The sequence below is a fragment of the Colletotrichum chrysophilum genome (assembly GCF_026319265.1).
Source record: "Colletotrichum chrysophilum strain AFK26 chromosome Unknown scaffold_64, whole genome shotgun sequence".
NCBI classification, from domain to species: domain Eukaryota; kingdom Fungi; phylum Ascomycota; class Sordariomycetes; order Glomerellales; family Glomerellaceae; genus Colletotrichum; species Colletotrichum chrysophilum.
The window spans coordinates 21,488-49,086 of NW_026517351.1; the positions used below are offsets into that span (position 1 = coordinate 21,488).

Consider the following 27,599-nt stretch of genomic DNA (forward strand, 5'->3'; position numbering starts at 1 on the left):
AAAAAAGGTCCGATCCCCCGGAACGACATCCGGAAAGGAAAGGACTTCGGGGTGCAGGACAGAGCAGAGGTACGAGCGCAAAACCCGACGGCACCGGGGAGAAGAGTCATCCGGCGCGGGAGTTTGCTTGCTGGAATTGGTTGGATGCATTCGGTGCCTTTTTTTGACAAATGATATCAAACGACGATGCCTTGGGACATGCCTTGGGAACGACGAGGGGAGATAATTCAAGGCAAGAGGCAAAGGGAATTATGACCACATACGGGAGAGACAAGAGGAGGAGAGGGAAAGCCATAACCACATGCGCGAAATAGTATTACTTTTTTATCAGGCACGGACACAAGGCATCATCAAAGACGGGAGGGAGGGGACTTGCTGTACATGTTTATTCTTCTTCTATTAGGCTTCTTCCTTTTCGAACTTGGTGAAGTAGCCCCGCCGAAAGGGGTTCAGTTCATCTGCTGTTGTCCCCTCCACGAACGTGCGTTTGTACGCGGCTAACCTCTCCGGATCGACCTGCGAGTCGGGAATGCGGCGGTACGTGATGAGCCGCCGTGACCCTGTTGTCGGTTTAGCATGCAACCTGGCCAAAGAAGGGTGGACGGGCGACGACTTACATTTGTTGAACGGCTGCACGCAAATCACCACCAGCTCAAGCCTAGGATGCTCCGGCACGGGAATCTCCTGCTCCTCGTCATTCGCCGTCGGCATCCAGAAACTCAACCGACCACCGTCCACGAGCGTGTCGCCCGCAAACTCCAGAATGTCGTCCAGCATCGCCAGGAAGCTGTACGGCTTCTTGGGCGCGATGAAGTCCTTGTCCTTGTACCGCGTCTTGCCCGCCTCGACGACCCAGGGCGTCTTCTCCGGGTCCCTGCACCCGAGCACGCGCAGGCCCTCGCGCACGCCGTAGGGCGGGTCGCACACGATGCCGTCGAGCCAGCGGCGCTTCCCGGAGCGGACGACGGGCGTGTTCGTGAGGTCTGCGGTCCAGAACTCGCCGACGCGGTGGCGCAGGCCGTACTGCGCGAAGTTGCCGAGGACGGAGCGCTCGCCGCCGGCGCCGCGGATGGAGCGGCCGTCAATGTCGGAGCCGAAGCCGAGGGCGCCGAAGTGGGCGCACGCGATGGGGAAGGAGCCGGTGCCGACGAAGGGGTCGTAGAAGAGCTTGCCGGGGGCGGCGTGGGCGAGGTTGGCGGTGACGAGGGCGAGCTCGGAGTCCATGGAGGTGGTGGAGATGTAGCCGCGCTTCTTGAGGTCGTAGGTGAGGGAGAGGTGGCGGGCGCCGGTGCCGAGGAGGCGGGCGAGGTAGATGCGTTTCGGGGCGGGGCCGTGGAGGTCCCAGTCCTCGAAGAGGGTGAACTCGATGTCGGGGGATTTCATGCGGATGGGCCCCGAGAGGGGGAGGTATTTGAAGGAGTTGATGAGGGCGATGAAGTCGGCGTGGGGGCGGGTTGTTTGGTAGGTGTCGAGGTTGAAGCGGAAGGAGGCGGTTGCGTAGGAGGGGGACCAGAGGGGGGTTGTCGGCGGGGTGGAGGAGGGAAAGAGGGATTTGAGGGTTTCGTGGAGGGATGGGTAGGTTGTTGAGGAGGCCCAGAGGGCGTGGATGGATTGTGTGAGGAGGGAGCGGGCGACGAGGCGGGGGGCGTCGTCTGGGGAGGGGAGGGTGATGATGCAGAAGGGGGTCTGGGAGGATGTTAGTGAGATTGGCTGGGTGAGTGGTCATGTGGAATTTGGAGTTGGTTTTTAGGATGACTTTTATGGGAGTTTCAATGTCGGATGTTTGAGTGTAAGAAAGTCGTTGGTTATAGAACATCTCCAGCAATCTTCATGGGCAACATCGTGAAGTGGTTGGAGATGCTCATATGAGCCCCTCATGACATAGACCAACACTCACCTCTGCGCTGTACTCCACAACCTTCATCTGAATCCCCTCAAGATCAGCGAGAGCCTGGAGCTCCGGCAGCCGGAACGACTCGTGGGCCTGAGAGAAGCGCACGAGATACTCCATCGTGGCGGTTGTCGTTGGCGCAAAAGCCGTAAAGGAGGGGCAGTAGTCGCCGGAGAAAAAATCCTGGCGCGGCGCGGGGTGATGATCTGCCCCTCGTTTGCGCTGTGATTTGGGCTGCTGGCGGTGTTAGCCGGGGTCCCAGCGGACGAAATCCGGTCTTATTACTCACGGCGCTGTTCCAAGTATTGAGTTTCGTTCTTGAAGCTATTGACTCTGAGATGAAGGTGTTGTTGGTGAAAATGTCGTCTTCTCTCCGTCTTGCACCTCTGACTCGATTGGGATTTGTGTGGATTTGCGACGGCTTTTTTGGTGGAGGATGACACTGGCTCGAGACACTCCTGGGCGTAGAAAGGCAGACTGTTGCTTCCAGACAACTCCCAGATTTGCGGTTCGCTGCGGACAATGTGGGGTCTTTCCTCCAATCGGAAAACACCTGGTGTGGATCTAGCTTCAGATGCAATTCTCACTTTTGAGTTGTCGAGCTCTCTCTCATCGCGTCCTTCAACACGCCTTATATCTGGAAATCGCTTTCCACAAAAGCCACATACTTCGACTTCTGCATGTAAAGAACCATTCAGCATGCTTTCGTTCCCCGCACCGAGCGTCTACCAATCGCCAAAATGCTTCGTGAGCTACGGCACGATGGCTCACGTCGAGCCCAAGCAGCTGCCAACCAAGGGCAAGCCGTGGGCGCCCATTCTGAGTCAAGGATTCAATCACAAGGTTCGGGATCACTTTTTGAAGGCACTATGCTTTTGGATGAGCACACAGCTGATTGAAGTCTCAGGTTGATCTCATCTTGCCTCAAGAGTGCTATGAGTTGGTGCACCAGAAGCTGGCCAAGGAGCTCGCTCCACCGACATTTCACAGGGTCGTCATGACCCTCGGCCAGGTCCTTGACGGAGCTTTTTTCACCGAGTATATCAAGAGGGGTCAGCCGAATCAGACACCTTGGAGTTGCGGCACTGTATGACTGACAAAGTAGGCAATATCCTGATGTTGTCGGAAGGCAAGACGACGGTGGACAACGTCTTTTCGTTGCGCGAAGGGCTTCTCACCATGTATCTCGACAAGGAGTCATACGAGCGGGCTGGCTTGGTGGGGAAGTCTCACGGAGTCAAAGGGAAAAGGGGCTTGAAGCCAAGATGGGGTTTGTTACAGACTTTTGAATTCTCAAGCAGGGCGTTGCTAATTTTCCCAGTGGTGAGCTACCAATTACGAGACCCATCGATGCTTCACGGGAAGAAGGGCTTCGACAGACTTTTGTACGCATGTAAAAATGCTCTCAACGCGCCTGTGACGTGGTTGTTCTGCAACGCGACGGCTACCAGTATGTTCGCTTGCCCCCCTTTTCACACATTATGCTAAAGTCCACCAGCCCCCTCGCCAGACCCCCTGGAGCAGCACTTTCCAACAAGATACACCTGCGAGCCGTCTGTCGTCACCGACTGTCAGGTTCAGATGGCGCCCCTCGCAGTCCCCAGCGAGACCATCGAGAGCGGCGACAGGCCCAGCCTCGAAGACTATGCAACAGAGACGTATGAATGGCTATCCCTAATTCGCCTCCAAAGCCCTCGCGTCGCAGCAGGCGATAACATCGACCCGTACTTGTCTCGCTATCAAACTCCAATGCCTCTCGACTCTGCATCCCCTCCGCATGACAAGATCTGCAAGATCACCTGGCAAGGTTTCTTCACCCCCGCCTGGGTCCGCAGCGTGCTCATCAATGCCCTCGTCGCGCTCCCCTCGCGAGCGTGGTTCTCGCTGAGCGCAACCTCCTTCTCCAAGGGTCTGGTCGTGGACAGCACCGAGGTGGCGTTCCTCCGACCCCCTGAGTCGCCAGGCCATTACCTCTTCTGGGAAATCAAGGGCGACGAGTAAGGTTGGTTCTCTTTTGTATATAGAAGAAAGGAAGAAAAAGGCTAGCCCTGCTTCTGACGCACGCTGCGCTCATCGCCGAGTCCCTGGTCGAGGATGGCGTCCTCAACGAGTCGGCGAAGCTCGGCCTGTCCCTCGGCGGTGTGGAAGTCTTCTCTCTCGGCAAGCTGCTCGATCCTGCGCTTGAACTCGGGATCGACCTCGGCGGGGACCTCCTCAGCCTGGTCCATGGTACCGAGCGTCACGGCAAGGCCTTCGGGTACGGGCGGCAGCTCTGCCGGTGGGGCGGCGGTCTCGGCGGACTCGCTCTGGTGCGCCTCGACAGCGTCGGCCGTCCGGTGCGACTTAACGCTCTTCAGGTACTCGGCGATCTCGGGGAAGTCTCCTTCGCCCTCGATCTTCTGCGCAGCGGTGATTCCCTCGGAGCCCTTGGCGTTGATGTCGGCACCGAGCTCTTCGACGAGACACTTGGCCGCGTCGACCGTCTCGACGACAAAGAGCGCCGTCTCCTCGTCCTCGTCGCGGATGTTGACGTCGACATTGAACTCGCGGATCAGGGCGCGCAGGAGCTCGAGGTGGTTGTAGCTTGCGGCGGCGTGGACGAGAGAGTAACCATGCTCATCCTGGCCCGAGGCGATGGCGGGGTTCTCGCGGAGGAGGGCCAGCAGAGCCGTCGGGTTGTCGGCGGCGAGGAGGTACGGGTTGGGAGACATTGTTTCGTTCTGTTTGGGTTTCGGTTTCGTAGGGTAGATTTGTAGCTCTGTGTAATGCAATCTCGGCTTCGTGGAGATGATGAGGCCAAAATATGCGGTCGGTCGTGGCGCAGTCTGACTACCGTTTAGCTTTCGAAAAATGCCCGTCTGTGAGAAAAAACCACGAGGAAATTTTCTGCCATGCGGGGAGCTCCCGGTGTGACGCACAATCAGGTAGCAACCCCTCTGAATGCGCTGTGACCGCCTTCCGCTTGCGGGAGAATCGCGTACTTCCAGGGGTGCTGTGCCCCTCCAAGCGCCAAAAGATTGCAGCAAGGGCATCGACAACCCACGCCACTTCCTGCGGCTCGTTCAGCCCCTCCAAGCCTGGAAAAGCGCATCTCACTTTCCGTACCTGGACACCCGTATCTGGATCTCACCTCAGGCAGCAGCACCGCAATCCCCAGTATTGTGCGCGTGAGCCACGGCGTGACTGCTACTTTCAGCCTTTTTGAGGACTCTTCAAAGGTGAAGCCACACGTCTGGCTGAGGCCATTTGGGAAATAGGTTGGAGCGGTTCGTTCTAACTCTGGACAGGGAAAGTGACTCACCTCCTGTTCGTGTGTCCCTCGTCTGTAGCTCCTTTTTTCAATCCAACGGCCAGGAATCGGGGCCTCTCTCTGTTTCTACAAAACTCAGATCGTCTCCCACCTCTTCTCGGGGCGCAACTTCAAGTGAGACCATCACTATTACATTCTTTGGCCTTCCGCACCAAAAGCAAAAAGAGACGAAGACGACAAGCCGCCGCCTTCTTCTACATGTTCATCGCCCACAGGGCTCATTCTCTTTTTCATAGACAAGCTTCCCTCAGAATAACTCACATTTTCACTGCTACCATGGCCACAGCAGTGACGGCCGAGGCAGTGATGCCCAAGGCTCCCTACGTCCCCCAGGATGTCCAGCAGGTGTCCTCCATGGTCAAGGCGCTGGAGGCTGCGACGAAGAAGGGCGGCAAGGAGAAGGGCGCTGCCAGCTTCTCCTGCAAAAAGAACTCCTTCTCCGTCAAGGGGTCCCAGGATGGGATCAAGGTGGACTCCTGGAAGATGCAGGAGTGGGACTACAAGAAGCGCGGTCTGCCCACATATGCCCGCGGCCTCTTCACAACGAGAAACCGCCAAAACGAGCACGAGATCGTAACCCGCGGCTACGACAAGTTCTTTAACGTCGAGGAGGTCCACGAGACAAAGTGGGAGAACATCCTCAGCAGGACAGCCGGACCTTACGAGCTCACTCTCAAGGAGAACGGCTGCATCATCTTCATCTCAGGTTTGGAGGATGGCACACTGCTCGTGTGCAGCAAGCACTCCACGGGAGACCGCGCCGACGCAGAGCTCAGCCACGCCACTGCTGGCGAGCGTCTACTCGAGAAGCAACTGGCTGCTATCGGCAAGACGAAGGAGGACCTGGCCCGCGAGTTGAGGGATCGTAATGCCACTGCAGTAGCCGAGCTTTGCGACGACTCCTTTGAGGAGCATATTCTCGAGTACGGCCCGGACAAGGCCGGTCTGTACATCCACGGAATCAACCTGAACCTGCCAGAGTTCGCAACATACCCCAGCGCCGTAGTCCAGAGCTTCGGAGACACGTGGGGCTTCAAGCAGGTCGGATTGATCGTAATGGAGGACGTCAACGAGGTCAAGAAGTTTCTTGAAGATGTGGCAGAGACCGGTGCCCACGGCGGCCGCGACGTAGAGGGCTTTGTCATTCGCTGCAAGGAGAGTTACAACCCAGAGAAGGCCGCCTACCGCGACTGGTTCTTCAAGTACAAGTTTGAGGAACCTTACCTCATGTACCGCCAGTGGAGAGAGTGCACAAAGGCCATGATCTCTGGCCGCCCACCAAAGTACAAGAAGCACGTCAAGATTACCGAGGAGTACCTTCTCTACGCCCGCCGTCGCCTCCAGGCAGATCCTCAACTCGGCAAACTCTACCAGCAGAACCACGGCATCATCGCCCTGCGCAACGACTTCCTCGCCTTCAAGAACATGAAGGGTTCCGACGCAGCTAACCTCGAGCTCGAAGAGCCTTCCAACGTCAATAGTGATGTCACTGGCGATGTGATTCTCTGCCCCATCGCCACCATCGGATGCGGCAAGACCACGATCGCGGTTGCTCTCACGCAGCTCTTCAACTGGGGTCATGTTCAGAACGACAACATCTCGGGCAAGGGCCGTCCTCCCCGCTTCACCAAGATGGTACTGGACCTTCTCAAGGATACGCCCGTCGTTGTTGCCGACCGGAACAACGCCCAGAAGCACGAGCGAAAGCAGCTCATCACCGATGTCAAGCTCCAGCATAAGACCGCCCGCCTTGTCGCTCTCTACTTCAACCACGATGACAGCAATGTTGACGAAGTCCGCCGTATAACCCAGGAGCGTGTCCTCGCCCGCGGTGACAACCATCAAACCATCCATGCCGCCACAGATGCCGAAAAGTTCCTTGGTGTGATGGAAGGGTTCGTCAGCCGCTTTGAGCCCGTCTCCGCCTTCTCCCCTCCTGACAACGGCTTCGACAACGTGATCCATCTCGACCCAATCGCTGGCAGTCGTGTCAATCTCGAAAGGGTCATCACTGAACTCCGCAAGATGTACCCCAATCTGATCCCCGAGGTACCCTCTGCCGAGCGCCTCGACGAGGTCATCCAGTCCGCCTTCATCGAGTACAAGCCCGAGTTCAAGCAGAACATCCCTGATCGTGGCCCCCGCAAGCAGCCTCAGCAGCAACAGTCCAAGAAGCCGAAGAAGAAGCCCCTCGAGTACATGTCTGTCGACGTCCCGGCCCAGGAGGTTCGTGGCGTCCTCGACGGCGCCTTCAACAAGGCGGGCATGCCTCTCGCGCGCTTCTACAAGCAGCTTGTTCAGACACGTCGGGTACAGCCCAAGTTCCATGTCACTCTGATGCACCGCGCAAGCGCCAAAGAGCACCCGGAGTTGTGGCAGGAGTACCTCAGCACACACGCTGCCGCAGAAAGCCAGGTCGAGAACCAGGCTGACATTCCCTCCTTGGGCCAGTGCGATGTCGACATGGAACGGGTAAGACTCACACACAACCCTCCTACTGTGATATCGAGACTAACCGAAACAGGTGGTATTCGACGACCGTATCATGGCGATCGTCGTGCGTCTCGTTGACCCGAGCAACTCGGGCTTCTGGAGGTGCACCAATGCTGTGGCCCACATCACGGTCGGCACTCGTGACGACACTGTCAAGCCCAAGGAGAGCAACGACCTGTTGGCGCGCTGGCTGGAGCAGGGTACTGGCGAGGAGACAGGTATCAACGAGCTGGTCTTTGACAACAAGCCGAACTTGCATGGGGTTGTCAGGGGTGTCCTTTCCAGATAGCGTCCTCCCCAGAGGAGGAACCCCAGAAAGTAGGCGTTTGTCAAGTGAAAATGGGAGGTCGCATGGCATGGTAATGAGGACATGAGCTCAACGCACATGAATAGCCAAGATATCAAAAGTCACAATTCGTTTTACGCAATACTACATCTAAATCAAGAAACATGATTACGCATGGAAAGGTGCAAAGTTGTTGGTGCATATCACAGAAATAATCAGCCGCAAATTCACATCAATGACGCAGACAGAGGTAGGCAAATTATCATCTTATGCTTCATTCCTAATTGATAGTGTACAGTCCTGGGCCCCAGAAGCAGAAGGGGCAAACGAAAAATAGTCCGATGCCAACACTACCCATGGGTCCTGAGGGTAAAACGACCCTCGAACCATGCCAAAGCCAAGTGCAAAGTCGTTAAAAGCAAGTCGGAAACCCAAATTTTGTCATCCGTCGTAAGTCCGTGACTTGTGAAACCACCTTCACCATCGTGATGGTGCTAGATAGGTAAGAGTTGAGGATACTACATTTACAACTCCTGCTTGGCCTTCTCCTTGGCCTCGCCAGCCTTCTTCTGCGCAGCGTCGGCACCAAGACCGATCTGGTTCGTAACCCAGTTCCAGGCGCCCTTGGCGTTCTCCTCGATCTTAGCGAGAAGGGTCTCAGAGGGAGTGGAGGTACCGTACTTGAAGTACGTGTACTGCTTGCGGGCGTAGGCACGGAGTTCATCGACGGTGGAAGTCTGGGGAACCTTGACGCCGTAGCTGTCGAGGTAAGACTTGAGTTCGCTCTCACTCCAGGTGTCAAAGACGCTCGACTTGGCGGAGTCGGTGGCGGCACTGAGGTAGCTGGTGACGGAGGCGTAGCTGGTTCCGCCGGCAGAGGAAGCAGAGCTGTAGGCAGACTGAGCAGCGCTCAGGAGCTCATCACGGGAGGCATCCTTCTTCTCAGCAGCCTTCTTGGCAGTAGCATCGCTGCTGGAAGAGAGGTACTTCTTGAGGTTCTCAACGGAGAAATCATCGAAGGTCCAGGCAGACCAGCCGGAAGCAGCCTTGTGCTGGTTCTTGCGGACAAGAGCACGGAGCTCATCCGTCTTGGAACCCTGAGGAACGGGAATGCCACGGGCGTCGAGGTAGGCCTTGAGACGGCTCTCGGACCAGGTGCCAACAGCCTCGTTAAATGCCTCCTGAGCGGCGCGAGAGGCACCATCGGTAGCCTGAGCAGCAGCCTGGTTGACGTTGGAAGTCGCAGCACCAAAGGCGTTGGAGGCCTTGCCAGCAACGTTGCTGTTGAGGAAGTCGGCGCGGTTCTTGCGGATGAGAGCGCGGAGCTCGTTGGTCTTGGTGCCTTGGGGAACTGGAGAGTGTTAGATTACGCAACAGTGATCAGAAGGTTAATGACAGCACATACCAGGAATGCCGTTCTTGTCAGCGAACTCCTTGAGCTGAGACTCGCTCCAAGCGTCGATGACCATGTCAGTCAAAGTGGCGTATGCTTGCTGGGCAGAGGCGGAGGCGCTGGCGGCCTGCTCCTGAGCCTTGAGGTAAGCAAGGCGAGAGTTGCGGCGAACCGAGGCAATGAGCTTGTCGCGCTGGAATACGATGTCAGTTTGGTTTTTAACAATGGGCTTGTCTGTGCTACTTACGTTGGTGACCTGGGGAGCGGGGAAACCGTGAGTGTCGAGCCACTCCTTGAGATCAGACTCTACGTATTGTTAGTGAGAGTAACCATGGCAGCGAGAACTAATTGAGCTTACCAGACCAAGTCTCGTACAACCAGTTACCGGGGTAGGCGGCGGTCTCGCCAGCCTTCTTAGCAACGGTCTCGTAGCTGGAACGAGCCTTGGAGAGAATGGTGTCACGCTGGCGGGGCTGGGGAACTACAATGATGTCAGTGGCCATTTCTTCAGTATCGAGGTTTGGATGACCATACCAGGGATGTCGTGCTTATCGCAGAAAGCCTTCAGCTGGCTGTCGGTCCAGGTATCCAGGATCCAGTCCTTGACGCTAAGGTAGGCGTTCTGAGCCTGATCACCAGTCTCATACCAGGTGCTCTGGACCTGGGAGACGAGAGAGTCCTTGTTGGCCTTGGCGGCGTTCTCGGTCTCGACACCCTTGGTCTGGAGGTACTTCTGCAAGCTGTCGGCGTCCCACGAGTTGTAGGGAGAGACGACGTAGTCATTCCAGTTGTTCTCGATGAGCTTCTCGAGATCCTTGCGGTCGGCGGGAGTGGGGTAGGGGATGTCGTGGTCGGAGAGCCAACGCTCGAGCTCCGTCTCGTGCCACTTGTTGTAAGCTGCAGATTTGGAGTCAGTCTCGTGATTACAAGAAGCAGAGATGTCGATATGAATGTGTACTTACCAGCCTTAGAGAACCAGGAGCTGGCAACGGCGCCCTGGGCGGCCAGAGCCGTGAGGACGGCGGGGAGGAAACGCATAGCGGCGGTCTGCTGTCAGTCTTCCAATGAAGCAGGAGCAGTGGGAGGGGGTATCACGAAAATGAAAAGGCTGGAAGAACCGAGTAGAGAGTAGAAACACAAGGTGAAGTTATTGTGAGAGTGAGGCAGAAGGGGAGAAATGTGGAAAGCTGCCAAGGGGGAGGGGTTTTGTTTTGTTTGATGCGAGACGTAATAGGTGTGCAAGGTATTGGTGTACGTGGGTAGCGGTTGGTGGAGGGTCGACGACAGGGAGGCACGGAGGGAAGGCGTGGCCGTGGCCCATGAATGACGGGACCTAGGTATCCAATTCACGTCTAACGTCAGAAATCCATCACGTCACTGCACTGCGTTTGTGGGAATTTGTGGCTACATTTGGCCCAGTGTGCTGGTCTTGCTCTCGAGCTGGTGGTGCTGGTGCTGGTGCTGGTGCTGCATATGTACGTACATACATACGTACCTGCCCAGACCAGAGAGGCTGCCTGCCTATTGTACATAATAATGTGATGCCCTCCTGCCTCAGGAGCTCATATCTACGTAGGTAGCGTAGATTGGACGAGAGGAGGCAAGTGCAATGTGGGGGATGGGGAAGGAGCTCTGCATACAAGGGAGAGTCCAGTGGCAGGCAAGAAGCACCATGTCTGATGTGATGTATGCTCCTTCCTCCGATCTGATCGCACCTGGAGCTTCTGTGCACCCGCCCCTTCTCCCGTCTGTGGCTCGGTGGCACTGAAGTGCTACTAACAGCTGAAAAAACAGAGGAAAAGAACCAGGGCAGGCACCCAATTTACGGTTAATCACGTCAATTCAATGCAATGGCATCGACCGGGACAGGCCACATGCCACGATGATCTGCTGAAAAGACGATGCGGGAGCTGCTGCTGTGGCCACTCACAGAGCTCCCCGGGAGCTTGCCTCCTCGCAGCATGACGTAGCTCCCCCCTGTCAGTGGGCTGCCGCCCTCTTAGCCTCTTAGACCCCAATACGTACCCGCGGCGGCGCGTGCATGGCGCTGGACATTAAGGTTGCAGGTCAGTTTTGAGCCCGGTGGTGAAACCGTACTTTGATGGGAAAACTGGGGAGAGACAGGATGCCATTTATGCTGTCTGCGGGTTATTTGTAAACGTGAGTCCCCTAAGCCGAGGAGACGGGCTGGCTTCAACAAAGGTGTCTATCTGCCTCACCATGTGCCATTCTGATGCTGTGGCGGTATTCGTGGAGTTGGTAGGTAGCTTGGAGCTGTCTGTCTGAGTCTCACAGCAACCGCAATGGCTGGCGCCAGGACCAAATGCTCCGGTGATGTCATACTGAGCTAACGCCATGCCCATCAGAAAAAAGAAGTAGCCACTCACGCACCGCCACTGGTTGAAATGATGGGACGGACGGGGCCGGGATTGTGGGGTAGCGCTGGCGCTGCCAGCTGGCGGTCTGTGCGTCGGGATGCACAAACCAGACTCACATGCTTCCACCGACACCGAATTTCCCAATTTCCTCACCTTGGATTCGTCCCAAACTTGACGGGGGCCTAGACCGGTCCATAACGTCACTGCCCGACGCGCTCCCCCTCTCCGATATTCCGTCATCAGGAGCGGAAAGGCTGTAGCTCCCGCGGTCTCTCATCCCTCCAGCGACGGGTTGCTGCTAAGTTTCCGGTGCCGTTGGAATGGGTTCACGGTGCCTCCGCCGGATGGGTCTCGATTTGGCCGGGATGGTCGATCATGGACGGCCGGTACTAGGTCCAGATGCACGGCGTAGCTCCGACTGCGATCAAGGAAATTTATTCCAACTAGACAAGTTTTATACAGCCGCATAACAGCGGCGCTTTTTCCATCTCTCGTGACACCAACCCTTAGCCCGTATTCCCTCCTAAGGTATCTCAATTGTTGCCCAATATTCGAATCTGTACAAGTACACCGTCCAACATCGTACAGCCTGATAGCTCAGAATAGCTTATAACTCCGTCCATTTCTCATGTAATGCATTTAGTCAGAGACACCGGTGGGGGTGTTGCAGAGGATGCCCTGGTCAAGCTGTATACATAGTTAGCATCTTGTTCAAGCTAAGACTGTCTTCATCAAGGGTAACTTACGATGGGCAAGACGCAGCAACGAGCACGCTGTCCAATGGCAGAGCAGACCTCGCTGAAGTTGTCCGCGGAGGTCACGGTCTCGGGCGGGTTGCCGCAGTCGAGGTCCGCGACGCCGAGGACGTCAGTAGCGCAGCACTGAGCGGTGCCGTAGAGGCCGGAGCAAGCGACGTAGGCCTGGCGCTCGTCGAGGGGAGCCGAGACGGCAACGCTGGCGAAGAGGGCGGCAACGGCGACGAGGAACTGCATTGTGATGATTTGTGTTTGAGGTGGTTTGGTGGTATGAATAACGATTGGTAGGTAACGAAGGCTGGTTTGAAGCTTGAAGCTGAAGGCTCTGTAGAGTTGAGAGTTGAAGACTGGCGATGGGCTGATGAGGAGGAGAGACGAGACCATTTACCTGGACAAGACGTTGCCTTTTATACACATTCCACAATAACCAGAACGAGCCCAGAATACACAGTTTTAACCTTCGTCACGGGGCTCCCTCTCGATGACGATGCTCCATCGTCCGCAGCGCGCAAACCAGGACGCGCTCGCGCTGCCATCGCAGCCCCCCCGGCTGGGGTGACATCGTGATAGAACCCAGCATCCATAATCTGGAACTGGATATAGCCCACCTCTCGAAGCTCGTGGAGTGACGACCACGGCTCTGTCGATCTCATGGGGCTCTCCTCCTTCTCCTCATCCCTGGCTCTCGATAAGCTGAGACCTCTTCACGTCTGCTGAACGCACCGGGGTGCCGTGGTTGGATGGAGATGAAAGTCACCCCATCCATGCCAGCACACCAGCTCCCTCGAGGAGACTAATCAGATCGGTACCTGAATCTCCAATGGAGCCTTGAGGAGGTTGCCACATGCAGTTAGGAGGCCGCTTAGCCGTGACCTTGGCAGATGAACAGCCGCCTTCTTTGATATCATAGGTTGCCGTTGCCCACACACCGAATGGGAGGGGCTTCGATGCCTTCATCTTACTGGACGAGGCGTATAAGTGGACGAGGAGGAGAAATAGGGCTACTGTGAAGTACCCAGACGCCGTTGGACCGGGGTACACAAGACAAACGGCTCCGGGGCGATTCTCCTGAAGAGGATGGATTTACGTGGTCATCCACATGGGGCCTTGGGACGATGCACCAAAGCAACCAGACGCAGGCACAAATGAGCAACCCACTCTCCAAACGCAAGGGCAAATAAATGCCACTGCAGTGTACTGCAGCCGAAATGCCCCCGGCTCCATCCTCGACTCCGGCATGTAACTGTGGCCACTCGACCTGAACTCCACGAGGCGCAGAAGGCAAGGTCTCCAAACAAGGAAAACCATAGAAAACAACCCTCTGCCGATCTTGGTCGACATCAGACAAACCGCAATGTGACACGCACAGAAACGCTCTCAAGTGGTGACGACAGCCTCGAATCTCAGACAGGAGGGGATAACAGGTGACAAGATATCGGTACCAAGAACCCTACCTTCGCGGTCCAGACTGACGACAGCGGCAGCCACGGAATGCAACCGAGACCCAGGAGGCTTCGGCGCCAAACCGCCAGACGCCAGACCGCCGAGACAATGGGCTTTTTCCCTGTACACAGACAACCCGCATTGTCCAAATCTCGCATGACGGAAAACGGCCGGCTGATCAAACCCTCGCCGGTAGGTAGCGTAGCCAGGACGTCCCGAAAGAGACTCCCTGTCACTCTCAGGGGCACCGCATACGTCAACCCATACAGACGAAAACGAGCCTCGCAAACCGCATACAAATCTGCATGAACAGGATTTTGGGAAGGTGCCCCGAAGGCCCAAGGGGAGAAAAACAAGGTAGCATACAATAACCGAACCGCTTCGAGGGAAATGCGATCGTCACTGCAGTGTGTTGCAGAGGCAAGGCGTCGGGTAATTCGAATGCAAGCACTCTATACCTCCCACTCAGCCGGGTTGTTCCACCCAGCCGGGTTGTTCCACCCCTTTCTCTTATCCTCTTTGTTGAAAATGCAACAATCAGACGAGAAATCCGGGGCCGAAGGCAAAATGTTTGCGGATATCAACAACACGGCAACGTGCCGCGGCGAGAGGAGCCAAACAATACCTCTGCAAAAGGGAATTAGACATGATATGATTTTGACAACACTGGGGAGACAAACCGGTATGCAACCACACCCCAACCCAAACTAGCGTACCAAACTTCCTCCAAGCCCAAGAGCAAAGCAAACCACAGACCAAGGCCTCGACGTGTCGTTGGACGTCCTCTGACGACGGTCGAGAACGCGGAAGCGGGGGTATATGCGCCTCTCCCCTGCGTCTTAACTGCCGGCACCCACCCAACGCACCACCACAACCACACACCACACACACTACCCTGCCGCAAGCCCGACCCCATCCTTGATGTTCTGCAAAGCGGAGGAGGTGGCCGGCGTCATCACACCGAGTCCCTACCTCCAAAAAGACTTCTTCCTCCCAACGGTCGACGATCTCCTCGTGTCTACGCCGTGACGCCCGTGGCTGAGTGGCTCAGTTCCCTCCCCGATCGGCGACGCCATGATGGTTTAGTTCCCCACGGCGAGCAGGTCCTTGACCAGCTGTAATGCAGCAAGCAGCACATCTTCGCCTTTTACATAGTCTAATGCGTCCAAAATCGCCATCAACAGCAACGTGCGTTGATAATAATGGAAACAAACCCGCAGGAACAGAATGCGATGAACAGCAAGATGGGAATTTTTCAGACGACTTCAGCTCTGCTGGGAACATGCATGATCATGGCGATCGGCTCCAGGGGCAGGAAATTACACAACCTCATCACCACGCACCATCCTTCCTTCGATCCGGCACGAGAAAGTCGGGGGGACGCATGTACGACGCCGCCGCCGCAGCACCGGCAAATGGGGCCGTTCCCAGATCGGGGGCCGCAAAATGTCTCAGTTCGTAGGGCTTACCGTGATATGCTCCCCATCCGACGCCGTCGCAGAAACTTAGAAGGTTGTAATACACGCCGTCAAGTAAGCTTCTTACAGCTTTCATCCGCCTTGGATGTCGAAAAATCGCCGAAGAGGGGCGAAGGCGTGCACCGCTGCAATCACGTCATAGCCTGGTCCGAACCGTCGGTACCGCTCACTTGAAGCCGCAGCGACGTCCCCCAACGACGGGACAATACCACACCACCCAAAGAGACAACTCGCAACTCACAACTTTTTGGGACACTGCATTACTGCGTGCAGAGAAGTCTGCCGCCTGCACCATGTTTCCAGCGCCAGAGAGGCCGGGGTGGTTGATTCGCCTTGCTGCATGGGCTCGCACATTTCGCCTCCCGCGATGTCACCCCAATCACTCCTCTCATCACCTCTGCACCGCAATTCCATCGTCACCGATTCATCCACAGCAGAGGCAGCCAAGCTCCCAAATGAGCGAACCGAGATCAATCTTGCAAAGGAAAATAGGAGAAAAGCCGCACTTGAGGCGCTAGGGCATGACTGCCATCTTGAGGCCCCCTGTCCCCTCGATCGCCCTGGAGGCGACCCCAGATACAGCAACGATCGCCCGTCCAAAACAAGGTCAACGGTCGACGTCGTGTTATTTGCGCCGCCGACAAGCGCTTCGAGGACGGATAACGGCGAGCGGGATAGCGCCACGCGTTATACCTCGCAAAGGGCATTAAACCACTTGGCTAGCCATTGGCCATTTCAATTGGCTGCTTAATGCTGGAGCGTTGACTCTGGTGGTTGCTTGTACCCAAACAGACCGATGTGTACGTAACGGTGTAGTATCATGGCGAGATGAAGTAGTGAGAGCCTACAACAACCAAGGTAGTACGGAGTGAGAAGGTAATCTGTGCAGCCATCAAAGCCATACCGCTACCAAGCCCTTCGAGACTCTCGCATGCGATCGTCATCAGCTCGACAAGGTCTCGCCTTGCGGTAATCTCGAGGAGCGGCAACTCCGCGATGTTCCTGGCGTTTCGTCGATCTGGCCCCCATAGCACAAGCGCGTTGTTGCTGACACGCGTATCTTCTGGTGATCTTCGAGCTTGACGACAGTAATTCGGGGCACTCTCCCATCTGCTTCGTGGTGTTTAGACGGCAATAGTGCCCAACATACTCGCCACTTGGCGAGAGGCCTCACTGTTCGATGGTCAGTAGACCCGAATGCACTGCAAACAACAACATCACGGCATCACGATCCGGATCATACTGGCTCGCCAACCCTGCTTTCCATTCCTATAGGGCCGCTTGAGTGTCCGTGGTAATCGTACAATGTTGTCTATCGCGTTCGAATCCTCTATGCCCCAATCCCGCCAGAAGCAATAAACCCAGATACCCAGCGGCATCCAACACTTGGATGGATTAAGCGTAGAAGTTGACCGTCTGGTGCAAGTCAGTACAATTGGAATCACGTGGCTCGCTATAACACTTACGTCCTTCTTCTTGGCCTGCACCTCGGCAATGGCATCCACGTAGTGCTCGTGGCTAATCTTGTTCTTGCCCATACGCAGGGCAATCATACCAGCCTCCACACAGACAGCCTTAAGCATGGCACCTCCGAACTCGTCTGTGCTGCGAGCCAATTCACCCCAGTTGACAGCGGGGTCAACCTTCATCTTGCGGGAATGGATCTTAAGAATCTGCGCGCGGGCCTCCTCGTTCGGCAGGGGGAACTCGATCTTTCGGTCGAGACGACCTGAACGAAGCAGGGCGGGGTCCAAAACGTCGACTCTGTTCGTGGCGGCCAGGACCTTGATGCGGTCGTCTGACGCAAAACCGTCCAGCTGGTTCAGAAGCTCCAACATGGTGCGCTGCACTTCTCTGTCACCACTCTTCTCACTGTCGAAACGCTTCGTACCGACGGCATCCAACTCGTCGATGAAGATGATGGCGGGGGCCTTCTCCTTGGCGAGAGCAAAGCAGTCTCGTACCAGCTTAGCACCGTCACCAATGAACATTTGCACCAGTTGGGGACCGGCGAGCTTAAGGAAGGTGGCATCGGTCTGCGCTGCGCAAGCTCTGGCAAGAAGCGTCTTTCCGGTACCTGGAGGGCCGTACATCAGAGCACCTGGTGAAGTCAGTATTGTCTTGTCCAACGAAATAGCGCTACTGTAACGTACCCTTCGGCGCCTTGATGCCAATCTTCTTGAAGCGCTCAGCCTCCTTCATGGGCCAGACAATAGCTTCGACGAGCTCCTCGATCTGCTTGTCCAGACCACCAACATCGGTGTACTTCTCCGTAGGCTTCTCGTCAACCTCCATAGCCTTGACTCTGCTGTCATATTCGGCAGGCAGAGTGTCGAGAATAAGGTAGGAATCCTTGTTGACTCCGATCAGGTCGCCGGGCTTCAAGGTCGTAGGGTCGACCAGACCGATCAACGGAAGGAATATGGTTTGCCTGGTGGAGGTCTTGATAACTGCCGACTTGCCGACGCGGGTGGCATCCAAATCGATGTTGGCGCCCTCCTCAGATGATTCGGCGGTCGGGTCGAGATCGAGGAGTTCGACGACGTTACCAACGAGGTAGGGTAATTGGCTGGTGGAGCATGCAAGTCAGCCATTTCGTCATCACCAGCTGGATGGAGGGGCATACCGGTTGTTGGCAATCTTGTCGAGGTTCTCCTTGATCTTCTCCCCCATGGTAGCCTTCTCGTGCGTCAACCGTTGCAGTTCGCTGCGCATGATTCTGGAGTCGTTCTCGAGCAGGCGTTTGCGGGTCTGGATGTCCTGGGTGCTGAGGTTCAGGATCTCGTCGTCCAGGATGTCCTCCTCGTCCTCCTCGGCATCCTTCATGTCGGCATCACCTTCGGCTGTGGGCTTCTTCTTGTCCTTGTCCTTGTCGCCATCATCTCTCTTCTTCTCGTTCTGATCCTGACGATCGAGATCCTCAAGATCCTCGAGGGTCGACATGGTGGCGGGGTGTGCGGGCGGACGGAATTAAAAGTGCTAAATTATCGTCAAGTAGAGAACAATCGCCGTGTCTATCGTCAATGCGTCAGGAGTGATGGCGATGGGAGGTGAAATGCCGTTGTTCGTCGTGAGGTGGGTGTTTTGTTGAGTCTGAAAGGGACAGCTTCCGAGCTGCGGTCGTGAGGCTCGAGCTACCTTACTCTCTCAAGGCAAGCAACAGTCGCGTAATCAGCCTGGCCTGGAGCTGCCCTGTGCGTTCAGCCGGAGTGGCCAGGCCGGAAAGCGCTAGGAGGAAAGTCCGACCGGATCCGGCTACTGTGCACCGACTGTGTCTATACGGTACTCAGCACTGTATCTGCAATAGCAAGCAAGACCAAGTGAAATCAAGAACGAGCTACGCCTCTTTAATCCCATGGAATGTTTTGATTTCTATTTTGCTTCTGAAAATTCGCCCAACGAATCGACACAAGATATTGTCGCTCGCTATCGCATCTAACCAAATCCCAGCCCAATTTTGACGCAGGGCCAAGCTCCAGACTAGACATCGCACCCGTGGACGCTCTTCCATCTTCCACCGACTAAAAGGGTATATGATGTGCGCAAATGCATAAAACCAGTCATTACACCGCATAGCTGCCATCTTACAACAGGATGCTCCTTCATTATATCATTCGTCGTCCAAAATACGGCTGGCCAGCGCCCCGATGATGGGGACTTCGAACCTGCGACTTGTAAGCGCACGTCCCTGTTTGGGATGCTTATGAACATACCTATCCAGCGTATCCGCATCTTGGTATGCCTTCAGCGCCAGCCAGATCATCATGAAGACATCCCCGATGAAGAAGAGCCAGCTGAGAAATGCGGACCATGAGAGGAAGACCAAATGGAAGATCATGACTGCCGTGAAGAGCAGCGCCGACTGCCACGCATGGAATCTGTGCCCCCTGTCAGAAACTTGTACACCATCTGCCACCCATGCCCACTGAAAGGCATCGCGGGGTCGGCCATGTTGCCATCCTTCGCGGGTCAATGATCAGGACCTCGAGATGCCTCCGCCGTGTCCCATTCCACGTACCTCACATAGTCGCTGTTTCGCTCCCCAATCAACAACAGGATGGCGCCAAGTGGCGGGAAGGCCAGGTACGCCAAAGCGGCCTCGTAGTCCAACCGGATCCCCAAGCTCGTGTCAAACTCGCTCACGCCCTCCCGATGTGCGTCCGCCGAAGGGTACGACCCAGGCAGGCTCGTTTGCCATCCGCGCTGAGGCTGCGGGTGTTGCAAGGGCGGCGGCGAGGGCTGGTTGTAGGGCGAGAACGGTCGTCGGAAGTCGCCGGAGGCGCGCGGCGATGCGAGCGGCGGGGAGAGAGCTCTTTCGCGCTCTGGCGGGGAGGATTGGTACGGAGCGAAGTCCATCGTGATGCTCGGTCTCCGGGGCGCTTCTCGTCGGAGCGGGGCTGCGCTCGATGTTTGCTCGAAGATTCAGCTCGCCGTAAAGGAACGGACGTCGAGGGTGCGACGATCAAAGCAAGTCGTGGTTGCGGGGTGTTCGTGTTGATGGTGATATGTTGTTGAGGAATGCGTGGAGAGAGTACGAATGGAGAGGTACGTCAGCTGGCCGATTTGGAGAGCTTAGAAACGCGCAATGGCATGGCGTCAGGTACACTACCTACGCTGGACTCGAGGCACCTTCGCAACCTTTTTCCCGCTGGAGCTTACGCCTCAAGCTTAATTAGGGGTCTTTTTCGGTCCGACGGCGCGTTCATGCAGGTCACCTGCAGCGGTCATGTTAGTGGCTTGCACCCCGCAACCACCACTCAAATTGCACCATCCCTCCCAACTGTCAGTCTGTCACTGAGGCACAATCTAAGACGAGAGCCAAACCCAGACACATGCCAGGCTAAGAAAGTTCGTCTGTTTAAACTCCCGTCAACCAGCTATATGTTTCCGTATTTTGGCTTGTTTCTTGACAACAAACCAGAAGACACTATCCTGTGACGGACATGCATCGTCGGAAGGCTCACCCTTGTTATCGCTTGAACCGCCCCCTCTCATGTGGATTCAATAATACACTTCAATGCTTTCTGTGAAAGGGAAGCGAAATCAGTGCTTTGGTAACCTAGTAATACTAAGTACCTAGTAAGCTGTGACAACGACCAGATTGCTTGTAGGTTCTTTGTGATCACCGCCGCTGTCATCGTCTTCTCTACCGGCATCGTCGTTATCGCCGGTATACTTAAGGATTACCATAGACACATAATCGATAGGCGATTTCTATTAGGAAACCGAGCTTTCCTAGACAACAACGTGAGAGTTGCCGACCAACCAATTTGCTGGCACGTCGAAGCTCCAAAATCACCTCCATACCAGCAGAATATCATGAATCAACTCTATAGTAGAGATCCGTCGTCTCCTGATAATACAGACTTTTACAGGAATATCATACACTCCCTCCCATCTACTCGCTCTTCTTCTTCTCAGCCTCAGCCGGCTTGCCCTCCTCCTCCAACATCGTTTTCCGTCCCTCCAGTGTCAGCCACAAGCTCTTGCTGCCAGCCTCCAAGGCATTCGTAAGACCCAGACCAGCGCTCTGGAGAATGTACACAAGCTGTGCCCTCAAGCCGTCCAGGCCACCCTCGATGCCACCAACCCACTTGACGCCCTCCACGTCAAACACGTCGCCCTCGACACGTCCACCAACGAGCAGCAACTTCTGCAGACCGTTCTGCACCAGCGGGTCGTAGTAACTCGGGCTCTTCTTCCTCGTCGGCGCCGGGAACTTGGGCGGGCTGGGCGAGAGAATCCTCAGCGCGGCAGCCAGGTGCGCAGGCGACACGGCGGGGAACACAAGCGCCGCCGTCGGTCCGCACAGCAAAGGCGAGATCTGCGCGTAGGCAGAGTCCTCCGGCACCTCAAAGCTCTTCATCGCCTCGTACGCCGCCATGCTCAGATCGTGCACCAGCGGGCCCTTGCGTCCCTGCTGCGTGTTCGGGTTTGCCTTGGCGACTTCGGGGTCGTAGAACTCGGCCAGCTTCAGCGCGACGTTGAACATGCGCGTGCGCAGGACCTGCAGGTGGACGTCGCTGCCCAGCACCGGGGAGCCTTCGGGCGTGGCTGCGTCGAGGGCATTGTTGAGCTCGCGACGGACGGCGGACCACTCGTCTGCGGTCAGGTTGCTGTGCTGGAAGAAGAGGATGAGGGGTGTCGTGCGGAGGAGGGAGGTGTATGTTCGGATGAGCTGCGACTTGCGGGTCTCGGGCGGGCGAGCGGAGGGAGGCTTTGTCGCGGGGACGTAGTCGGCGGGCATGCGAGCAAAGGAGCTGCCGGGGCCTGCTGCTGAGGGGGCCGCGAGGTAAGGAGTTGTGGTGCTGAGATATCGTGCGATCGGGGTGGAGGGGGTCGCCAGCCTGCGCAGGGCGCGGGCGGCCTGTGTTGGTAACCGAGGCGGCATTCTGCAACATAGAGTCAGTAAATGGGTCGCGGAGAGGGTTTGGAGGTCATCGTACGTGTCTGGTGAGCGGGATGTGCCTGTCCTGCCGCTGGATATGCTGGTGATGGAAAAAGTCGACGAAGCTTTCGAGCTTCAACTTCGATCGGACAAATTTCTGGTGGTCCGTGCACCATCATCGAGGTTGATCTGATTGGCCAATCACCCACACCCTTTTGACGACCCGTCAACCCGATGATGTTTTCACTGACACCACCCCAGCGAAGAGCAAAGGCTTCTGAAAAGAGTCGAACGAAATGGGGAAAATTGAAGAACAAAGATGACCATCACTGAAATATGAGACCAGCTACACGGTCGCTCGGTATTTTCTAGGTGGTCCGGCATTGGTCCGGCCGTGTGGGGCCGCGTCTTCGGATGGCTGCCGCGTCTACCATGAAGGGTTGAAGTCTCATAACCCACGTTCAAGTTGCAGAATTATGAGAACTCCACGTTAAGTTGTTCTTCAGTAACTGAAAAAGAGACATGGGGGCTGTTTACAGAAAGGTTGCGGCCATTTTGGTGCCATGCACCATTGTGGCTTGGAAAACTTTACTCGTTGACTCTAGGAAACCCATTTAAAGACCAAGAGATTGACGCAATGCACTGAAAGACTTTTCCCAGATCTTATCTATCATCGCACCCATTACAAACTGAAGACATCTTTCTGCTACTTAATCTCCTCTATTTCAAAAGTAATAAACATGACTACCACCACCACAACAAGAACAAATATGGCTGTCAACGAACGCTATTTCAGGCACGCTACTGATTATTTTCTGGATAACTTGGAATTCGCTGATAAGCATCTCCGAATCCGTGGTCGATGGATCACCCACCACAGCGAACGATTTGCCTCAATCCTTCTTGCCGCGTCAGCAGAAGGAATCGAATGGGCACACAAGAAAGAAAGGAGGCTAACCAGCGAGTGTTTAAAGAGGACCGCCACACATAAGTTAGAGGAAGCATTCAGAAACGAGACCAGATATTTTGACTTGATTGTCGAGCTTAAGCAGATCCTTCGAGAGCACTACCTACTAAAATACCTCGGCTGCCGCCGAAAAGATCTCACAGCCACCTTCCAAAAATACGGTGCTGTTGAGAAGGTCAGCGAGTTCTTCCGATGCGAGCACTTGCGTCGCAAAGGCATGACCTGGGGAGAAATGATCCAGGCTATAGATGAGGAAGAGCGCCAGCTCTGGGCATGGCAGACATCGCGCAGTCTTCAGGATATTAGTCGTTGTGGCGAAAGCATCCTCGGACCAAAGCCAACAGCACCAATCACAGAAATTGCGAAAGGCATTGCCGTCCTATGTGGCGAGCTAGACGGATTCGATGGCACAAATGCCTTCGAGTCAATGGTCTCCATCGTCCGAGAGAACACAGGAAAGTCTGGTCGGGACTTCAACGAATACACGGCACTCCTCTGGACCGCATCATGGGAGGAGTTGGCCAAACGACTCCGCAATGATAGATCACGGTTAGATCGCAGATTTGCCGGAGATCATAACAAGGCATTGAGGGAACTACTTGAAACAAAGATGGACGAGATGAATAGCCGCCTGTTCAAGAAGAACTTTGTAAGCATTAGGTTGGGCATCAGCTGGGTGGAGCCGACACGAGAGGCATGTGAAGAAGCCATCTTTTTTAGAGCTAGTATAGAGAGGTAAAGCAAGAATTGGCAGTGAGGATAGACTCTTCGAAGTACTTGACATCCATCACGCCATTTAACAAGGACGACAAAGACGACAGGGACAGTAGAGACGACAGGGACAGTAGAGACGACATGGACAGTAGAGACGACAGGGACAATAGAGACGACAGGGAATCGAGCAAAAACCTGATAGGAACCAAGAACAGTTGGTATGATACAGAAAACACAGCTCACGCGACCGTGAGGTTGAAGTTTCCCTGAATGTACGAATTACACACGTGACATAAGCACGACTACACTGAGTCCAATGCTCGTCAGACTACCTAAATACAGATGCTGGCTTGCCGCGCCATCGAAACCCCAAATTGACCCCAAGTTTCCGGCATCAAGTCCCCCAACCAATAGAACTCTCTTCTGAAAGAATACTGAGCCTTCACTTCTTAGCAATGTTCAGGCCGTGGAGCTTTGCCTGCAGGTGTTCAATGGTATCAGATGCATTTGGGCTCATCATCAAGTGACCGATACCAAGGAACATCTGAGCTTCGTCTGGGGTCATATTCTTCATGAAGTCTATTGCTCCATTTGGGCTCGTCAGAGTGCGGAACAGCTCAGGTGTGATGGGGCCGTCCAATTTGTTGCCACCGAGCATCTTTTCGCAGAAGGTGAAGAATCGCTCAACCTCACGCTTCGGGACACCGCTCCACTGTAGAAACGAAGACTCGATCGCACGTGTCTCTTCGAGACCAAAATCTCCAGCGAGATTGTAGTGCTTGGACAGCTTCGATCCTAGGATGTCTGCGGCATCAAATGGATGCTTCTGGCGGTGCTTCACCAACCGGTCGATCCACATAAGGACAAGGCGGCGCGTCTCCGACCCGGCCGGTAGTCTTTTGTTCTGCTCGCTAATGGTACCCATGATAGTCTTGTGCGCATTGGCTTTCATCCATACGTTCTTGTAGACAGAAACCTCGGCCTCTCTCCATGTCATTCCGATCGTGTACTCGTGCGAATACGGGTTGGGGTCGTGGTGGAGGTATCGTTGGCAGTGGCCGGCAGCACGACTCTTTGCGGTAGCGTCCTCCAGAATCTTATCTGTCAATTTCAGAAAGTGCTGGAGATAGACTTCGTACGGCTCGTCCTTCAACTTGGCCAGGTGCCCTGGCCCCTTCATGTCCGCCCAGTGCTGGGCGAAGTATCTCATGATCGACGACCGAAGAGCCTCTGAAATACCGTCGCGAGTGACGACGAGGCCCTTCTGTTCGACAGGATAAGGATGAGGAACCCATCTCTTGGTAGGGTAAAGGGGCACCGAGGACAGGCAAGACACATGACGAGACTTGACGTAAGCATCGTATGGGAGCACAATGTGCTCATGGCCAACTTTTGAACCAAGAAGGTCAATCACGTACACGCCTTCTTCCGTCGAGGCGCCTCTGATATGGCAGCTGAGGATTGGGCGAGGCCAGAACATAGGATCTTTGCCTTTTGAGGTCTGGAACTCATTGGTTTCGCGCGATATGTCGCCGGCAGTGGAAGCAATCCATTCAGCGTTGCGACTGAGGACGGTCATCTCGACAATCGCATCGCAGTGTGCTACTGCTGATCAGCATACTGTAACAATTGGAGATGAGGGTAAAGGTCACCTACGCGCAAGGATGAGGTATATCAAACCCTGAAGGTGGTAGTAGATGTTGTCGGTAGCGTCCCACGCTAAAAGCTTCCTCTTGACATCCGGGTCCGCTGTTTTCAGACATGCCTTCCAGTCCAAACCTTCTCGACCAAGCCAGGGCCCACAAGCTGCGACTGTTGACGAGAAAACGGTGCGAGAGTTCTTCATAGTCATCTTGTCAGCCAGGTCTTCGGTCGCGGGCATGTCTCCTCTTCCATCTAGATTCATCGTCACTGCCGCATCAGTAAAAAGCTCGGAATAGGTAAAGCTCTGGAACTTTTGAGCCACCGCACGTAACATGTCGACGGCGCGGAGGAAGTGCTTTCGCTTCTGGCAAGCGTAATAGTGATTGTTTGACCAATCTGCCTTCTGGCACTTCTCCGAACAATAGGCGCGCCTTATGTAGCGGAATGCCTCGATGTGGCAGCCTGAGCAGTGCCGCAACCTATTGGGTGAATTGGCGCAGCGAACGTGACAGAAAGCGCACTTGTTCACATCAAAGAGCTCGTGAAGATCATTCAACTTTGTACTCGCAGCTACTTGATGTAAACAGTTGTCGGAATCCTCGTCATGTCGTCCTTGGTAGATGAATCGAGTGTATCGAAGCCAGGCTTGCTTTCTGGATAGTTCGGTTGCATCATTCGAAGAAGAAGATGCAGGATAGGCACCAGGTACGGAGAGTTCATCGGCGGCGACGGGGGCCGGGCTGACTGGAATAGTGCCAGAGACAGCGAGTTGACCGAGAAGCTGGCTGAAGGTGCAACGGATGGAGAGATCAGACCGTTCGTGGAGAGAGAAGGCAAACCGCGTCAGCCACCAGTAATCATGGGCGTTGGGGTCGCTTGAAATCTGGACGACACGCTGGAGTGAGGAGTTCGCGTAAGGCCAAAGGGCGAGTACAAATCGGCGGTTGTAGTCAGCGATACCCTTCTCAAGCTTTACGTCCGGAGAGGTGACCTTTTCGTCATCGGCCGGCGTGGGAAGCGCAGCAAACATGCGATCGAGCGGGTCTCCAGGCTGCCGATCGTAGCGCTTTGAGCGGTCGAAGTAGTCAGGGAGACCATCCTGGAAAAGGTGGTAGTCAATCTCAATGAGATTTCGCCGAGCTTCTTCATCGAGGGTGTCTGCCGTTTTATTCCCCTTGCGCTGACAACGGAGCCAATCATCAGTCTGAAGCCTTTAAACGTAATAGAAGACATACCGAGTAGCCTGACACGTCAAGGACGCGCTCGAGGTGATGGCGGTCGGCCAGAGTGAACCAGGAGGGCGTAGGGGTCGGATAAAGACCGCCGGAAGCCATCTCGATGGGTTTCTGGACGGGCGAGAGTAGCGTAAAGATGGCGAGGACTGAGACGTTGGAAACGATTTCAGGAGGATACGAGCAATGGGATGGTCAAGAGACGCGGGGCGCGGCCGACCCGACCAAGGATAATTTGCGTTGCTGTGTGGAAAGACGAAAAATTGCGAAAAGAAGGCAGGGAAACCTTTTCTGTGGTTGAGTAGAAAAAGACGGAGAAAAACCATTCACCTTTTGTGAGGTAGGAGGAAGGAGTCCTCAGTCGTTACTGTCTTTCTCACCTTTCATCCCGAGTTCGGGTGGATCACCATGGGAGTCACGCAGCTGAGGCAGCAACTCGACAGAAAGCTCGATGAAATACAAAACAAGTTCTTTACCTTTGAGCTCTGAAACTCAGTGATTTCGCGTCAGATCAACGCCGGCAGCTCTAGGTCGACTGGGCCACCACCAACCCTTACTCTGGCCGACCCCTTCATGAGTGTGCTTTGTCTGGTCGGCCTTTCCTCGTTTCGCTGTACAATCGGCCTCCAATTCTGTCAGAATAGCCACCCTCCGATCGTTCCAAGGACGATACGTATCAAGCCATTGCCTCCATGTCTTTTCCACAAACCCCTTTTGAGACCCATCACTCAAAATCAGACGGCCGTCCTCGAACTGGCGCCTCAACGTGCCGAGTATAATCTTGAAGATGCCGACCGAAGCTCCAGTTTCCCAATTCCACGGGTAACCTCTTTCAGTCTGTCGTTTACGCCATGCTTCGGCTCGCATGAAGTACTCAAGCACCAACTCAGGGGCAGTTTTCGACACCGCGTGGCCTTCGTTGGCCCAGATTTTCTTGTGCAACCGAGCTTGTTCTTCCCTACTATTCCTTGACATAGAGACCATAATCTCCTCGAAGTTGATTTCTGCTGTTTTAATATCCTTAACGGATATGAATGTCCCTCGTTTGTTGCCGTCGTTGTCCAAAAACGTTGGAACACAATCAGCCATGGCGCAGAGGATCGGCGGGGAAACTGCAAAAGCTACAAGATCATGGATTCCAGCTCCCAAATCTTCAGCTATACTCTCAAAGTCGGATAAGAGCGCCCTCAATACATCTTTCCTGGAGCCCTTGTCATTATAGCATAG

At 55.2% G+C, this 27,599-nt stretch overlaps 11 protein-coding genes across 11 annotated transcripts; 3 read left to right on the forward strand and 8 right to left on the reverse strand.

Annotated features, from left to right (window-relative positions):
• Positions 1-399: 399 nt before the first annotated feature.
• COL26b_007716 (uncharacterized protein) lies at positions 400-2,011 on the reverse strand (the record flags this gene model as incomplete). Its single annotated transcript, XM_053180501.1, has 3 exons — positions 400-560; positions 618-1,686; positions 1,898-2,011. 3 exons carry the CDS (start codon positions 2,009-2,011, stop codon positions 400-402), a joined length of 1,344 nt encoding a protein of 447 aa, XP_053035494.1.
• Positions 2,012-2,653: 642 nt separating this feature from the next.
• Positions 2,654-2,984, forward strand: COL26b_007717 (uncharacterized protein; the record flags this gene model as incomplete). The annotated part of the gene is made up of 2 exons (XM_053180502.1): positions 2,654-2,734; positions 2,799-2,984. 2 exons carry the CDS (start codon positions 2,654-2,656, stop codon positions 2,982-2,984), a joined length of 267 nt encoding a protein of 88 aa, XP_053035495.1.
• A 257-nt stretch (positions 2,985-3,241) lies between these two features.
• COL26b_007718 (uncharacterized protein) lies at positions 3,242-3,892 on the forward strand (the record flags this gene model as incomplete). The annotated part of the gene is made up of 2 exons (XM_053180503.1): positions 3,242-3,341; positions 3,390-3,892. The coding sequence occupies 2 exons, from the start codon at positions 3,242-3,244 to the stop codon at positions 3,890-3,892; spliced, it is 603 nt and encodes a 200-aa protein (XP_053035496.1).
• Positions 3,893-3,933: 41 nt separating this feature from the next.
• COL26b_007719 (uncharacterized protein) lies at positions 3,934-4,602 on the reverse strand (the record flags this gene model as incomplete). The annotated part of the gene is made up of 1 exon (XM_053180504.1): positions 3,934-4,602. One exon carries the CDS (start codon positions 4,600-4,602, stop codon positions 3,934-3,936), a length of 669 nt encoding a protein of 222 aa, XP_053035497.1.
• An 875-nt stretch (positions 4,603-5,477) lies between these two features.
• On the forward strand, positions 5,478-7,983 carry COL26b_007720 (uncharacterized protein; the record flags this gene model as incomplete). The annotated part of the gene is made up of 2 exons (XM_053180505.1): positions 5,478-7,673; positions 7,726-7,983. 2 exons carry the CDS (start codon positions 5,478-5,480, stop codon positions 7,981-7,983), a joined length of 2,454 nt encoding a protein of 817 aa, XP_053035498.1.
• Positions 7,984-8,504: 521 nt separating this feature from the next.
• COL26b_007721 (uncharacterized protein) lies at positions 8,505-10,411 on the reverse strand (the record flags this gene model as incomplete). Its single annotated transcript, XM_053180506.1, has 6 exons — positions 8,505-9,331; positions 9,386-9,566; positions 9,621-9,679; positions 9,732-9,854; positions 9,908-10,270; positions 10,336-10,411. 6 exons carry the CDS (start codon positions 10,409-10,411, stop codon positions 8,505-8,507), a joined length of 1,629 nt encoding a protein of 542 aa, XP_053035499.1.
• Positions 10,412-12,390: 1,979 nt separating this feature from the next.
• COL26b_007722 (uncharacterized protein) lies at positions 12,391-12,743 on the reverse strand (the record flags this gene model as incomplete). The annotated part of the gene is made up of 2 exons (XM_053180507.1): positions 12,391-12,438; positions 12,498-12,743. The coding sequence occupies 2 exons, from the start codon at positions 12,741-12,743 to the stop codon at positions 12,391-12,393; spliced, it is 294 nt and encodes a 97-aa protein (XP_053035500.1).
• A 4,079-nt stretch (positions 12,744-16,822) lies between these two features.
• RPT5 (26S proteasome regulatory subunit 6A) lies at positions 16,823-18,370 on the reverse strand (the record flags this gene model as incomplete). Its single annotated transcript, XM_053180508.1, has 4 exons — positions 16,823-16,843; positions 16,894-17,528; positions 17,581-17,996; positions 18,054-18,370. The coding sequence occupies 4 exons, from the start codon at positions 18,368-18,370 to the stop codon at positions 16,823-16,825; spliced, it is 1,389 nt and encodes a 462-aa protein (XP_053035501.1).
• A 667-nt stretch (positions 18,371-19,037) lies between these two features.
• On the reverse strand, positions 19,038-19,783 carry COL26b_007724 (uncharacterized protein; the record flags this gene model as incomplete). Its single annotated transcript, XM_053180509.1, has 3 exons — positions 19,038-19,092; positions 19,141-19,305; positions 19,446-19,783. 3 exons carry the CDS (start codon positions 19,781-19,783, stop codon positions 19,038-19,040), a joined length of 558 nt encoding a protein of 185 aa, XP_053035502.1.
• Positions 19,784-20,825: 1,042 nt separating this feature from the next.
• On the reverse strand, positions 20,826-21,818 carry COL26b_007725 (uncharacterized protein; the record flags this gene model as incomplete). Its single annotated transcript, XM_053180510.1, has 1 exon — positions 20,826-21,818. One exon carries the CDS (start codon positions 21,816-21,818, stop codon positions 20,826-20,828), a length of 993 nt encoding a protein of 330 aa, XP_053035503.1.
• A 2,120-nt stretch (positions 21,819-23,938) lies between these two features.
• On the reverse strand, positions 23,939-26,474 carry COL26b_007726 (uncharacterized protein; the record flags this gene model as incomplete). Its single annotated transcript, XM_053180511.1, has 3 exons — positions 23,939-25,104; positions 25,153-26,239; positions 26,376-26,474. The coding sequence occupies 3 exons, from the start codon at positions 26,472-26,474 to the stop codon at positions 23,939-23,941; spliced, it is 2,352 nt and encodes a 783-aa protein (XP_053035504.1).
• Between the last annotated feature and the right edge of the window lie 1,125 nt (positions 26,475-27,599).